Source organism: Anser anser (genome assembly GCF_964211835.1).
Source record: "Anser anser genome assembly, chromosome: 4".
In the NCBI taxonomy this organism is placed as follows: Eukaryota; Metazoa; Chordata; class Aves; order Anseriformes; family Anatidae; genus Anser; species Anser anser.
The window spans coordinates 50,088,746-50,102,452 of record NC_139724.1 but is presented as its reverse complement, the minus strand read 5'-3'; the positions used below and the strand labels follow the sequence as shown (position 1 = coordinate 50,102,452).

General features: G+C 35.2%; 1 protein-coding gene across 16 annotated transcripts in view; it reads right to left on the bottom strand.

The window, feature by feature from the left end:
• CLOCK (clock circadian regulator) overlaps positions 1-13,707 on the bottom strand; it is a 63,293-nt gene that overhangs the window by 11,795 nt on the left and 37,791 nt on the right. For all 16 annotated transcript variants that reach the window (XM_083835906.1, XM_083835907.1, XM_083835910.1 and 13 more), the window contains 11 exons: positions 13,371-13,460; positions 11,779-11,899; positions 11,095-11,208; positions 8,044-8,162; positions 4,285-4,367; positions 3,970-4,076; positions 3,169-3,316; positions 2,870-2,945; positions 1,852-1,993; positions 1,359-1,459; positions 363-452 (listed from right to left, as the gene is read on the bottom strand). In XM_083835906.1, the coding sequence (XP_083692032.1) occupies positions 363-452; positions 1,359-1,459; positions 1,852-1,993; positions 2,870-2,945; positions 3,169-3,316; positions 3,970-4,076; positions 4,285-4,367; positions 8,044-8,162; positions 11,095-11,208; positions 11,779-11,899; positions 13,371-13,460 (1,191 nt within the window). The remainder of the gene's footprint in view (positions 1-362; positions 453-1,358; positions 1,460-1,851; positions 1,994-2,869; positions 2,946-3,168; positions 3,317-3,969; positions 4,077-4,284; positions 4,368-8,043; positions 8,163-11,094; positions 11,209-11,778; positions 11,900-13,370; positions 13,461-13,707) is intronic.

Here is a 13,707-nt window from a genome sequence, read left to right as displayed (position 1 = left end):
TCGGTCAGACCTGATAACAGCTGTTCTTATTTCATAAAAGTGTTTCAAAGAGTAAGTTAACTTGTGTTACAAGCATATGTGTAGAAAGTTATCATGATCCTAGATGGATTCTTAAATTCATACCCAAAATATTTTCTCTTAAATTGTGTTTACATCTATGTTCTTAATGGCCAAAAACTACTTCCACACAAATAATGGGAAGAAAAATATACAGAAAAAATGCCAAATCAGGAAATTTCCTCACTTCGAGAGAATAACATTAAAGGTAACTTTGGCATCAAAGAACTGATTTTTTGAAAGAGACGTTAACCTTATAGTCAGACCAAGACTGTTTGAAAATAACAAACCAACTTAATCCATACCTGGGACACGCTGGACTGGAGCTGTAAAGTTGCAGGCTGAGACATTGTTGGTTGTGTTACTGGTTGTCCAAGAGACTGGGAGCTTAAAGACTAGGATTTAAAAAATTGTTCCGTAACTGGAAGAGAATGAACTTCACACTTGACATATTTCTTTACATAAACTCTCAATTCCAAAACAGCATCATATGAACATCTGATGAAACATGTACATTTCCTGAAATATCTAACCCTAAATATTAATTGAGAACATACAAGAACAATTGATAATATACATAAACTATATATAACTGTTCCCCTGCTAAAAATATATAAGAAGCAGTAGGTATAAAACAGGAAGAACAAAAATTACAATCACAGCTGTCTTCAAAGTCTTATTTATAGTAAGGGCAAAAACTTTTCAACAAGTTTGGAAGTTGACAATTTTGATTTATTCTTACAATAAATTACACAATGCATATTTTAATATGCATTCTATTTTTGAAATAAATAAAAAATTAGTTCAACTGGAATATGAGCACCAAGCATGTGAAGCAAAACGTTTTCTCATGTTACCAAAATTTCAGAAACTCTGTGGAAGTATTCACTGATATTCAAAGAGACATAAATCTATATGAATGCTCTGTAGGAAAACACAGTAATATTTTAGCAATTGCATATATATATATTTATATATACACACAGGTATTTACATACATATATTAAAAATGCAGAATCATATAAAGAAGTTGTGTATGACTGAAAGCATAGATTCACATACAATCTTGCAAACCCTAAAGCCAAAACCATAAATACTTACACTCTTAATTACTGTATTCTCTTACAATATAGTATACTGAAGGTCCATATTGATGATTGTCAAATATCCCAAGTGAAAATGTTACATTTTCAATGATGTGTTTTCAGAGGAAATAAAATGAAGATTACATGGATTCAATAATACCTTTTAAAGGTAAATTGCACTGATTTAAGTACAAAAATTTTTCTTTGAAGAGTTACCTGACTACTCAGAGATGATCTTCTTTGTGTAGACTTTTCATGAGCAGATAAGCTTTGCCTTGGAGGAGTGCTAGTGTCCACTGTCATTTTAGTTGGTGTTGCTGACAATGTTCAGAGTTACAACAGAAAGAGATGTGTTAATAGTAATCTCAATTCTGCAAATGCAATAATCAAATTACAGGAGGCTCTTCCTGAATAAATATAAAGCTTAAGGCTTGGACTTTTGTTTTTCCCTGAATATCCAACAATAATGTGACCTGATGGAGTGAACTAAGGTATTGAAAGGTCTGCTCTTGTACTTTTAGAAGTAGAAATCATTATACAACCTCTGAAAACCTGAGTGGCCAACAGAGATCTGAACCATCATAAACGACATTCTCATCTGCAAACTTTTAATAAAATGATGATTAACTGTTAGATATGAATTTAAGTAAAGCGGAGAAAGTCTTCACTTAGGAGGCTTTTTTTCATATTTTCAACAGTTGGTGCTTACATGAATGATCTGATACTGCAGTATGTGAAGATTTTCTTGAACTTCTGGAGGAAGCAGATGGTGTGGGGCTGGTATCAAACCTTTCCAGTGCTTCTTTGAGACTCACTGTGTTTATGTGATTGTCAGATCCAGAGTCCTGACTCTGAAGAGACACACAGAAACAACTACTTTATCTGATGCAGCACACAATGTACATTTCTGTTAGCAAATATGTAAGACCATGCTGTGGTTAATCAATCCCCTTAACGCAGTTAACTGCAGAAGTAATGTCCTGTTTGATATCTGTAAGCTCAGTTTCCATTGGCAACCTTTATCCTTAGAAAAGAAACCCCCCCAAAAAAACCAAAAACAACCATATAAGCCTAGTAACCAAAATGCATGCAGGCATGGCACAAACTGACTGCTCAGCTAACCTCCTTCTGTAGCAACTCAGTTCGGTCTGAGCACTTGTGTTACAAGTGAACTGCTTATCCTCTTGAGGAAGGATAAGTTAATTCCACTAGAAGGAGCACTGTCAGATGAAACTTGCTGAACTGCCAAGGGAAAACACCGCGGAGTATCTGCACAAGCTCGTTCATCTAAGACTCACTGTGCTTTCAAGGACATTCAAAATGAATTTTGCATACGTCTAAGAAATGGGAGAGAGTCACATCATGGAACAGCTCCTAGGCCTCTTGTGAATTCCTTTAAGTCATCTTTTTGTGTTGACCTTGTTTTTTCAGAATGAGGGTGCTTCCAGTAAGGAAGAATATTTATGTATGAATCTAACTGCAGAAATCGGATCTTGTTATATATCATGTTATAATTACATGCATATGAACTCCCAAGAAGAGGAGCAGTAGAATTACAGTTAAACATCCTTCCTAGATTTCTTTGATCATTTTAAATAGTCATTCTATTTAGAGATGAAAGTAATTACTTAAACAGGACAAACACTTCCAGCTAGTGTGTATTTGCTTATGTATCATTACGTAAAGACAGAAAGAGGAGGTAAAACAAGATGATTGAAGACACTCACTTTATCTGTTTTTATCTCTGGAAGAGACTCTTCAATACCAAGTTCTCGCCGTCTTTCTGCTCTAACTTCTGCATAACTAGAAGAACAAACCAAGTATAACTGCTATATCCCTGGATGATTTTAAAAACACATCTCAATAAACAAATTCTTCAGATGTATATTGCTTACAAAGTATCTCAGGAAGCTTTGCAGTGATGCTTTATTATTTATTACTTGTACTTTCTACCTCCAAAAACACTCGCAGTACAGCTCCCATACCATTAGAATTTCCCTAATATAGATTTAGGAGGAAAACTTACCTTACAACAGTGTGCGTACAGACAATAAACTCTGGCCTGGAATTCCACTGGTGATACGTGATATAGTAATGTGTTTGAAGCCAAATCCACTGTTGTCCCTTTGTAAGGAATCTATAATAACACGATTTCCCTTTCCCATATTGCATTACTATAAAAGTGAAAAATAAATTTACTGTCTTTCCAGTCTGTAAATATTGCAATTACATAACAAATTCTATTTCCCAAGTCCATGCATCCCAAACCCATGTCCAATCTGATACTATGCTAGTGACTAAGAACAGGTTTAAAACTGCAGTTTTCTACCAGAAGGAATCTACACTGTATTTATCTGAGAACTGCAAAATTCAAACTTCTATTTTTGCAGGGTTTTTATATATTGTGAAATATTTACATGCAAAAAATATTAAAGAAAATCAGAAGAAAAGAAAAAACAATATAAGTATATGATAGCTAAACCAAAAGCTTATTCTTTTACATGTTTAGATATTTTTATTTATTTATTAAATATTACAGAGCCTTTTAAATGCTCTTACAAGAATTGGAGACATATTAGTCATAATGCTGTGCAATCCAATCCACCACAATCAAAAATCTAAATTATAAGAAAAAGTTACATCTATTTTGTAATTCTGTATCAAAAGAAAAAAAAAAGATCAAGATCAGCAGTACAATGTCAAATGAATAGGAGTAACAAAACTTTAACAAAATACATCACAAAATTTCACTCCAACCATTTAACAAACTTTAAAGTGAACATCTATAAAGCAGATTTGTTCATGTTAGCAACTTGGTCATACTCACAATGCTCGTGACATTTTGCCAGATTATCTAGATCATCCACATGATAATAATCATAGCCTGATGTTCCCAAAACTTCAAATGGAAGATAACCTATTATTGGAGGTGCCCTAATTAATAAAGAATTAATGTCATTTTATTTTCACAAGAAAAAAAAATCATATATGTTTTCTTGATTACAGTACATGTTCTGAAAAAAATTAAAAATTAAACCCAACATAAAGCTATGAGTAGTTAATGCTGATTAGTGAGCTCTAAATATTATAACCATCACTGTGATTGAGCTACTATTGCTGCTATACAGAGAAGGAATTGCACCTGTGATCCAAGAATAGGAACTTCCATTCTAAGCTATGTCTAGATGTGAACTCTTCATTCGGTTCTTCAACAGTGCACATTTCCTAAGAAGTAAAAAAAAAAAACAACACAAAAATCTCTCTCAAAACTGCTCTAATCTAATTCATAAGTTCTTTTGAAATTCAGGCTTACCTAAATTTAGTAGATACCTCTACAATAGATATAATATTATTTGTATTCAGCTTCATTGTTTTTGCTTGTTTAGATGCATGGTACTGAGGTGGAATCTAAACTCAGCTATGCCAGGCTGACACTCAGTTGATTTAAAAGGAATGACCAGACATTAAACTCACACTCAGTATCTACAAGCACAGCAGCACAAGCAGAAATCAACAGTTCCTGCAGTTACACTTTTAACTCGTAAAAAGGAAAAGAAGAGGTGAAACACTCCCACCAGACACACTGACTACAGTACATGCTTATAATGGGTAAAAAGCAACATGAGGAAGATGCACACCTCACTTTGACTTTACGAATAGGATAGAGTACCCTAAATCCCTTTGACTTGCAGGTGCAGACATGTACTATAACAACACATTATTCTTATGTTTAAACTCATGAACAAAAAGAGAACCACTGTATTTCCACTATTTCAACAAATCTTCAAGGTGTTCTGTACATCTTTTCAAATGTCCTCCACTCAGACATCCAAGCAACCAGTGTCTGACAGCCAATTTCTGCCATCCCCTACCCAAGAGGTAAAGATGCCCCACCAATTGCTGTGCCTCACGCTGAGAGAATAACAGAGCCCCGTGCCCCCTGCCAGTCAGTCCCCTGGCCAACTCATCTCGTGCTGCCTTCCAAGAAGACACACGATGGGCTACCTGCATACGTACAGATACACCCACTCCTCAAAGTATTGCAATAAAATTAGAGATCTGTACATCCTTCTTTTTTGGATGCCCGCACGTTTGTTACACTTGCAACGGTAGGAGCTTGCAACGGTATTCCCACTGGCAGGAAAACAGCAGAGTCCAGTAATGACCAGGTACCACACCAGCTTCCTAAGGACTGCATACAACACAGAAGCTGTTGCTGCCCTGGTTAAATATGGACAGACGAGCACACTGCTGCTCTGTAAACATCTGTAACTGAAATAGTTCTGAACAACAGAAGACCGGCAGTTGTTCCAACGAAGGGACCACCCTCCTTTTCATTATTTCAAGTTGGACAATGCTCTCAGACACAGGGTCTGAGGGAGGTGGGAGTTGGACTCCATGATCCTTATGGGTCCCTTCCAACTCAGGATATTCTATGACACTATGAAAATACGGAGTGGGTATTTTGCAGTTTTAAAATAGATCTTTCAAAGTTTTCTTTCTATGAAAAAAAAGATGAACATAACTAGGTAACGTCTTTTCCTCGCCTTTGTCGGTGTAAAATCTAAAGACAGTGACTAGAAAGTGAGTTGCACGATGAAGGTTATGAACAAAATCACTCTGTGCACAACGTTGTGACTCTTGACATGAGTACAGTTAGCAAGGCCTAACCTTCAAAACTGACACTACCTTTATAACCCCGAACTCACCTGCCTTGCTAAGGCTACAGGATTTAATAAAGTACCACCACTAATAGCAAAGTAAAACAAATGACAAAGCAAGCATATATCCACGACATATACTTTTGATTGTTTTTTTTCTTTTAATCTGATTACTTTGGCACAAGTCAAAACAAAAGAAAAAATAACTTAAGTGCAGGCAATAAAAGCATAGTAAAAAGACTACTGTTACAGAGGAGTCAGCAGCAGATTACCCAATGATTTTACACTCATGATTTACATATATCCCACTGTAAATACCCCAGGCAGAAGCTGTCTTGTTGAACAAGACATCTTGTTGAAGTTGTCAACAGGGCATCTAGAAAAGAAAGGACTTTCATTTGCACCAAAAAGCTTTCTGGTAGAATCCTTTTGGTGAGATTAATCCTACTTTCTTGATAGAATTCAATCATTTTCCAGCCAAATTGCAAGATAAAGCGTTTAAAGAACGTGTAGAGGCAAATCCCACCATTGAGAAGGTACCAAGAGAAATAATCTCTCTGCAAAAATTATGTCACAAGTTATTACAAAAAATATCAGTGGTGGAGTCCTATGTAGAAAATACACCTGAAAGTGAACTTTCAGAGATTACTTCAATTTTCATGCATATTATGGCTTTCTGAGAAAGCACTGTATATCCTTGACAAATGACATCTTAGGTCAAAATAAATAAATAAATAGATGTGTAACTGTAAACCATCTGAATTAAAGAGAAAAGGTGGCACATGAGTGGGCAGTCAGGCTCTACCTTAAATATGACAATGCAGTACTAAAATACACATCTCACTGCTGGTGTCTCAGTCACACGTCTGTTAGTAAATCTACTGGGATGGTAAAATTCCTGACATAACATTATTTGCTGAAGTGTAGTCAATGCTACCCTCAATAACACCTGAAGGTATCAACAGAGTATGTACAAACATTGTCAGATTAAAAATCTTCATGCTAATTTTGGTCCAGAGGATTCACAAGAAGATTTCTCAGATGAACAGCACTAGTTGAAAGTTTTGAGAGGATCTTAAAACCTCTGTAACGTTAAAGCTTCCTTAGGCACTAAGTTCAGATAAACAGGAATGAAACTTTGCCCTGAGTATAATATGCAATTCAGTGGCCCTCAATAGACTGAGAGAGACCTGAAAGATCCTCCTCCAGAAACAGGAGATACAAAAGTTTTACTATAGTAAATTCTAAACTGTGAGACTTCAAAAAATCAAGATATTTGCAAATACTGCCATCTTTTCTTGCAAGTCTTCATGAAGCATGAAGTCAAAGTGAAAGGTATAGACCATGTCTTCTGAGGCTACTACTAACAATCTTCAGCTTAAGATAGCAGTGCATTCAATTTACATGTGGAATATTTAAATATTCAAAGAGTTCTGCATAACAGACAGCAGGTTAACCATGTGCCACATATATTTCATGGCATTTCTTTAGAACTGAATTATAACAACAAACATGGGATAGTAGACTATCCTATACCTTCGTTAATATATATTTGTATAAATATGTAATTCAAATTGCAATCACAGACTATCCTGTACTAAATCCTATTTATTTCGACAGATTTTGGCGAGGAACAGGCTTATTCTTAGTAAAGTCTTACACTTCATCCACATCAATTCTAGACTTGTAAAGACATCTTCGTTGTGCATTAGCAGTTATGTGAAATGTTCTCTTTAAAAAAACAAGTTACTGAATAACAAACAGTGCTGAAACAAAATGGAAGAGGTCTATTACCTCAAAGCTAACTCTCAGTTACTGACAAATGATACAAGCTTTAATTAAGCCCTACAAGATTTGCTTCTATGTCCAACCAGAGCAAGACCATCAGCAACATCAACTCAAATCATTAACTTTTTCAGTGAAAGAGGAACCTCAGTGTTATCTTTCACTGTTTCAACTGAACTAGCTAAATTATATTCTTATGGACTTGCAAATTTATTTTTTGCATATTATTTTTATGACTATTTAGAAATGGCACTCACCATAGCAACTTCATTTGATGCTTTGCATAACATTTAACCTATCTGTATGTGAAGTAAGAAACAGATATTTTCAGTTTCACATAATGAAATTCCTTATACTTTTCATTAATATTTGAAGTGTTGTATGCATTTTCTCTGAAGTTTTCCTGTTCAGAGTACATTTTAAAATGATATAAAAGTGATTTCAATTGTGCATACCTTGATAAATTGAGGTGTAGCTAATCTAACTGTGGCTACAAAGCAAACTTTGTCTTCATATGAAGGCCGGTGTGATCGCTGAATAGTTCCTTCAAAACCGTTGTGTGCCGAGTTGGGAACTGAGGGAAGACAGAGGACAAGAGGCCAACGTAGATTATAGTATAAGCATCAAGGAGAATGGCATTAATAACACAAGACAAAACCACAAGTATTTATCTAATGCCATTTCTTTAGAATATATACATTATGAAAAGTGCTACATGTAATATATACACAGATATGCACAGGAATAATAGCAATGGGAACACAACCATCAAGTAACTTTCTCAACTAAAATTACAGTTTACATATTATCTGTGACAAGCAGTTTTTAGAAACTAATAACAATTGCAATTCTTTTTTGTAACTACTAAAAATTACTAGAATACATCGTCTTTCAAAATACCTTTAAGGTTTCTTTTGTATCAGCTTTTGCTAACTTTTCCTTTTGAACTCTGAGCTAAGTATTTCTTTTCTAGGCTTTCACCACCTTCAAATGACACAAGCTGAAGACAGAAATGAGTAACAGAACAATTAAAGACACAATTATGTGTGTGAAAGAATCTGGAAATCAAGCTGAGAACAAAAAAATTTCACTTATTGGATCATGGAGATGGAAGGAGTCACAAAAGGACAATAGACTAGACTTCAAAACAGATTAGCTTCATCTTTTTCAGCAGACATCCATTTAGTATATCTTTAACAAGCTCCAAAGATGGTGACCCCAAAACTTTCTCAGGCACTTCCAAGCCGAAGAGGTTCTAGTTCAGCTCTAGACTAGAAATTCTACTCAAATTTCTTCATGCAATTTAAGCTTATAGCTCCTTCCTCTTTCCATCAGAAAGAGAAGAGGCAATTTCTCTTTTCTTTCACAGGATCACAGAATAGCTGAGGTTGGAAGGGACCTCTGCAGATCACCTAGACCCCTCTGCCAAGATGGGTCACCTCGAGCATGTTGTGCAGGATGGCATCCAGGTGGGTTTTGAGTATCTCCAGAGAAGGAGACTCCACAACCTCTCTGGGCAATGTGTTCCAGAGCTCTGTGACCCTCACAGTAAAGAAGTGTTTTGTCATATCCAGCCGGAACCTCCTGTGCTTCAGTTTGTGCCTGTTGCCTCTTGTCCAGGCATCACTGAAAAGAGGCCAGGCCCATCCCTTTGACACCCTCCCTTCAGATATTTATATACATTGGTGAGATCCCCTCTCAGTCTCTACTCCAAGCTAAACGGTCCCAGCTTTCTCAGCATCTCCTCCTATATTTTTATCTTATCCCTTCTCCTTTCTTCTTCAGAGTTTATCTTACCTCATAGGTTAGATTTTCACATTTCTGATTGCTTTTGCTCTGAACATTTTCCAACTGCTTCAGTTATTCCTGATATATAGCGTCCAAAATTGGACACAGTAACCCAGGTAAAGAGATAAGGGTGCTAAAAAGTACAGAGGGATTATTTTATGTGTCTTAGACTGCTTCTTGGAAAGGCTTTTGCATTTTCACAACAATTCGGTGTTTGGTCACAGTACTTTGGCCATGTTCGGTTCACCTTCCACAGTAACTCCTTTTTCTAAAGGACTGCTATTTACCTGACTGTAACCTTTCTTTCCTGTTTGTATAGCTAGTTGAATAGCTCCTGAATGCAGTGTCTTGCATTTGTTCTTACTGAATGTGTCTGTTTTTTCACCAAAACCAAATTATTTTCTATATTTGGGGCATTAGAATGTTTTTAGCATTCTTGCAGGTTCTTGCATCACTGCATGACTGCAAATTACATTCATTTACTCATGACATTAATGAAAATACTGATGAAATCCAGAAGACATTCCTTAAGATTCCATTTTCATGGTGAACAGGGATAATTTTTCCAACCAGTTCCTACAGCTACTTTCTAGCAATTTCAATTAATATGTGCTTCCTTTACATGTTCATGAGAATGTGGTATGATAATTGTCAAAAGCTGAATTAAAGTACATGATTTGTCCTCTTATTCACACAGTGTATTACTCTGGTAGAGTAAAATGAATTGATGTGAATGTTATTTGTACCAGAAAGATCCACAATGGCTGCTATTCTACTCTTTGTTAGCTTCCTGAAGCTCCTATATATTCAATTATTTGCTCTGGAATATTTCCTGATACTGAACTGCAACTGACAAGTCTGCAGTTTCCCAACTCCTCTTTCTGAGACTATCATATTTGGCCTTTACAGACCTGCTTTTTCTTGTCTCTCCTATAGTATTAGATACCCGCTTTTGGCACTAACACTCAACTTCTCCCTACCTCCCTATGGGAAAAATACTGATATCACATTAAAAAAAAAAAAAAAAAAAAAAAAACATAGGTAAGACAGTGCTTTTGATAATTTTTTGGGGGGTGATCTTCCTGAAGACTACTGACCATACCACACAATCCATTTGTCTGACTAACCAAATAAACACGCCTATCAAGTAGCTACTCAGCACGGGCTGGCCAAAATAACTTGAAATACTGCAATACAAAAGTGGAAATCAATAAAAATAACTTTGGTGGAAGAGAGAAGTCAATCAGTGCAGAAAAGTCAAATTCTGTAAAGGCCCATCCGCTCATCTGAGTGGTAACTCCTGTCATTAAAAAGTACAGACTTGAAACGGGGGAAAAACAAACATTTTACTTCCCAGCTCACTGCAACAATAATGAGAATTGTGAATACTCAGTATCAGCAATCCTCAAGTTACTTAGTCATCTGCTTAAATACGGATTATACTTAAATTAATTTGGGCTCTTATTTTAAAGCACTGAGGTAATTTTTTTCTTACACTCAATTTAAAAATGCTTTACAAGATGCATGTAATACCTAGTAGGCAGTTTTACTTCATTTTCATTTAAACAACGTAAAAGTGATGTAACTGTTTCAGACTCTTCTTTTAAAAGAACAAAGAACAATTTTAGCTCTTCCTTAAGTTTAGCACAATCACCCCAAGCCTGCTCAGTTATAAAGCTTCCTAAGCATTCCACTCCAATGTGGTGGAAATTACTCACCATTATTCAAACACTTGAAATTTCCTATAAATTTTACATATTCATATGTAGGTTGCTCTTTTGGGTCTATTGTTCCTCGCAGCATATGGCAACAGAATTCTAGCTGATTTTTTGCTGAAAAAAGAACAAACAAATTAAAACACTGCATGGTTGATGAAGCACACAGGCAACATGAAATGGAAAGCAGGAATAATTAAGTTGCATACTTATACTGAGATACTGTAAATGTGGTGATTACAAACGGCTACACACCCTGCTTTCAACCAGCGTGATACTAACTAACCTAAAGAAAAGGAGAACTTCTTTAGAATTTTTTCATGAAGGACTGAATGCCAATGAAACAGAGAACCCATGAAAAATAGAACTATCTTAAAGCAGCAGCTGCCCTAAACATAACTTTATACACTTCCAACACCCGCTGACCTGTTTTCATTCTTGTAAACTGCTAGAATTGTTGGAATAGAAACTATGTGAACAAGATGAACATTTCTAATATAGAGAGTGAAATGTAATGCAATACTGAAAATTTTACTCTTCAAGGAAAAAAAAAAAAACACCTTCACAAAAAGTGCTTCCATTCAAGCTGTATATTTCATTCTGCAGGCCTCACCCATACACTTCTGCTTTAATAACATTGGAAAAGGAACTGATACAGCGCAGATTGTTTTTAATGCAACTACTTACATTTTAAGTATTCTGGTGTCAACGAATCACTTTCCAGCAGATGAGAAGACAGTATTTTATAAATTTCTGAATGTTCCCCCTCTGGGATAAAATTAAATACACTCTGATCCACAAGATCAGACTGAAAGAAAAAGATTTAATAAACATTAAAATAATGCAAGGCATGCATGCAATATTAGAAATCCTACTATTTTAATGCAACACAATGCCACAGATCAGAAAAATATCTATAAAATACTACTGACTCAATAAAGCCACCAGCTGGAATATAAAAGAACATTCTGCAAGTAAAAAACCTCATTTTGATTTGTCTTGACACTCTGAACCACTTCATGAAAAATGCCATCTATGAAGCAGATAAACATACACGCTGAAGTACGCTGGAGCTTGTATTAACCACCCTGGGATGCAATAATTCCAAGTAAAGCAGCATTTGAATTATAAACTATACAGTGGTGTTCTAGGGAATTACAACCTGTCAGTGGCATCCAATACAACCAAACAGTATTTCATAACAAAAGACAGCATGTCCCTACAATAGTTTACTGTATTATCAATAGCTACAGCCAACTGGAATTGATTTTATGAATATGTTTTATAATCAGTTCCACAACTATGTACACAGGACTGGGAGTTTACAGATGAATGCAACGAAACTGAACAAGTGTTTAAACGCATAAATGTATTTGATTAAGTATTCAGAAAAGAGACACCACACAATATATGTTTAGAATACATAAATCACATCTAAAAGTAATGGATAACTGTGCCTCCGAGAACTGGCTAAACACTAAATTTTAGAAATCACAATTACCTGTATATCTTTCAAAATTCTTAAGCTGGTATGATGCATACCGTAGAGAAATTTGTTTGGAAGAATCATTTTAAAAATATGTCTCTCCAAGTTGTATGAATTACTCTTAATACAGTATGACAACTAACCCATACTAATAATTTGTCCATCTCTTGTAGAAAAAAAAGTCACCATTCCACTCATCAACTGTTTTCATCTTTGAGTACTAATGTTTCGCATTTCACAGTAGCTTTATTCAAAGGTAACTTCAAAAAAATAGAATGTTGAATTTACCAGTGAGCAATGCCGCCAAGATTAAAAATGAATGAATGTAATAAAATACAAAATATATACGTAGCCTAAAAAGCAGAATCAGCAGCAATGTATTTCTTATAAGAGTTCTTTGGCAAATAAGCAGTAAAAAACTAGTTTAAATATATTCCAAGATATTGTTCCTTAGCAATATTCTTCTAACTCACGTAGAGGCTATGATAGGTGTGAACTCTAAAGGGTCTCCTACAGTTAGATTTGTTGTTTAAGTTATGTTGAAGAGTCAAGTCTGAAGCTAGTCTGGTACTTCATAATCCTGCATAAATGTGCTGACTGTATTCTGCATTTCCAAAATGTTTAATATAGGAGACAGACCAGTAGCAAGGAGTTGTGCTGAAGAAAAAGCAGAAGCATTAGAATGCAGCATACATCTGTTGTATAAGGTCAAAAAGAATAAAGATATTAGTACTCAGAGCAAAACAGCATCTGCAGACAAGCTGCTATGTTACAGAAAGCAATTCATACTTACTGGCAAATGTTCAAGTAAGGGAGTTATACTTTCAGACACATATATTATATTTCCATCTGTCATAATTGCTAAAAAAAAACCATCAAGAGCCTGAAATTAAACATAATGGGCAGTTAAATAAAAAGAAACAGCATTTCAAAAATGTTAGTTATATTCAACATGGAAAAGAATTTAGGCCAAATTTAGTTGAGTTTATTATAAAAATGAGATTACTTTTCACTATTGAAAGTTCTTTGTCTTGCATTTACACTACGAGCATTACAGTTTCCATATCGTTCTTTTCTTAAATACTATGACTTCAGAGACCACTATTTCCTCCATCTCTGTGGCATCCCAC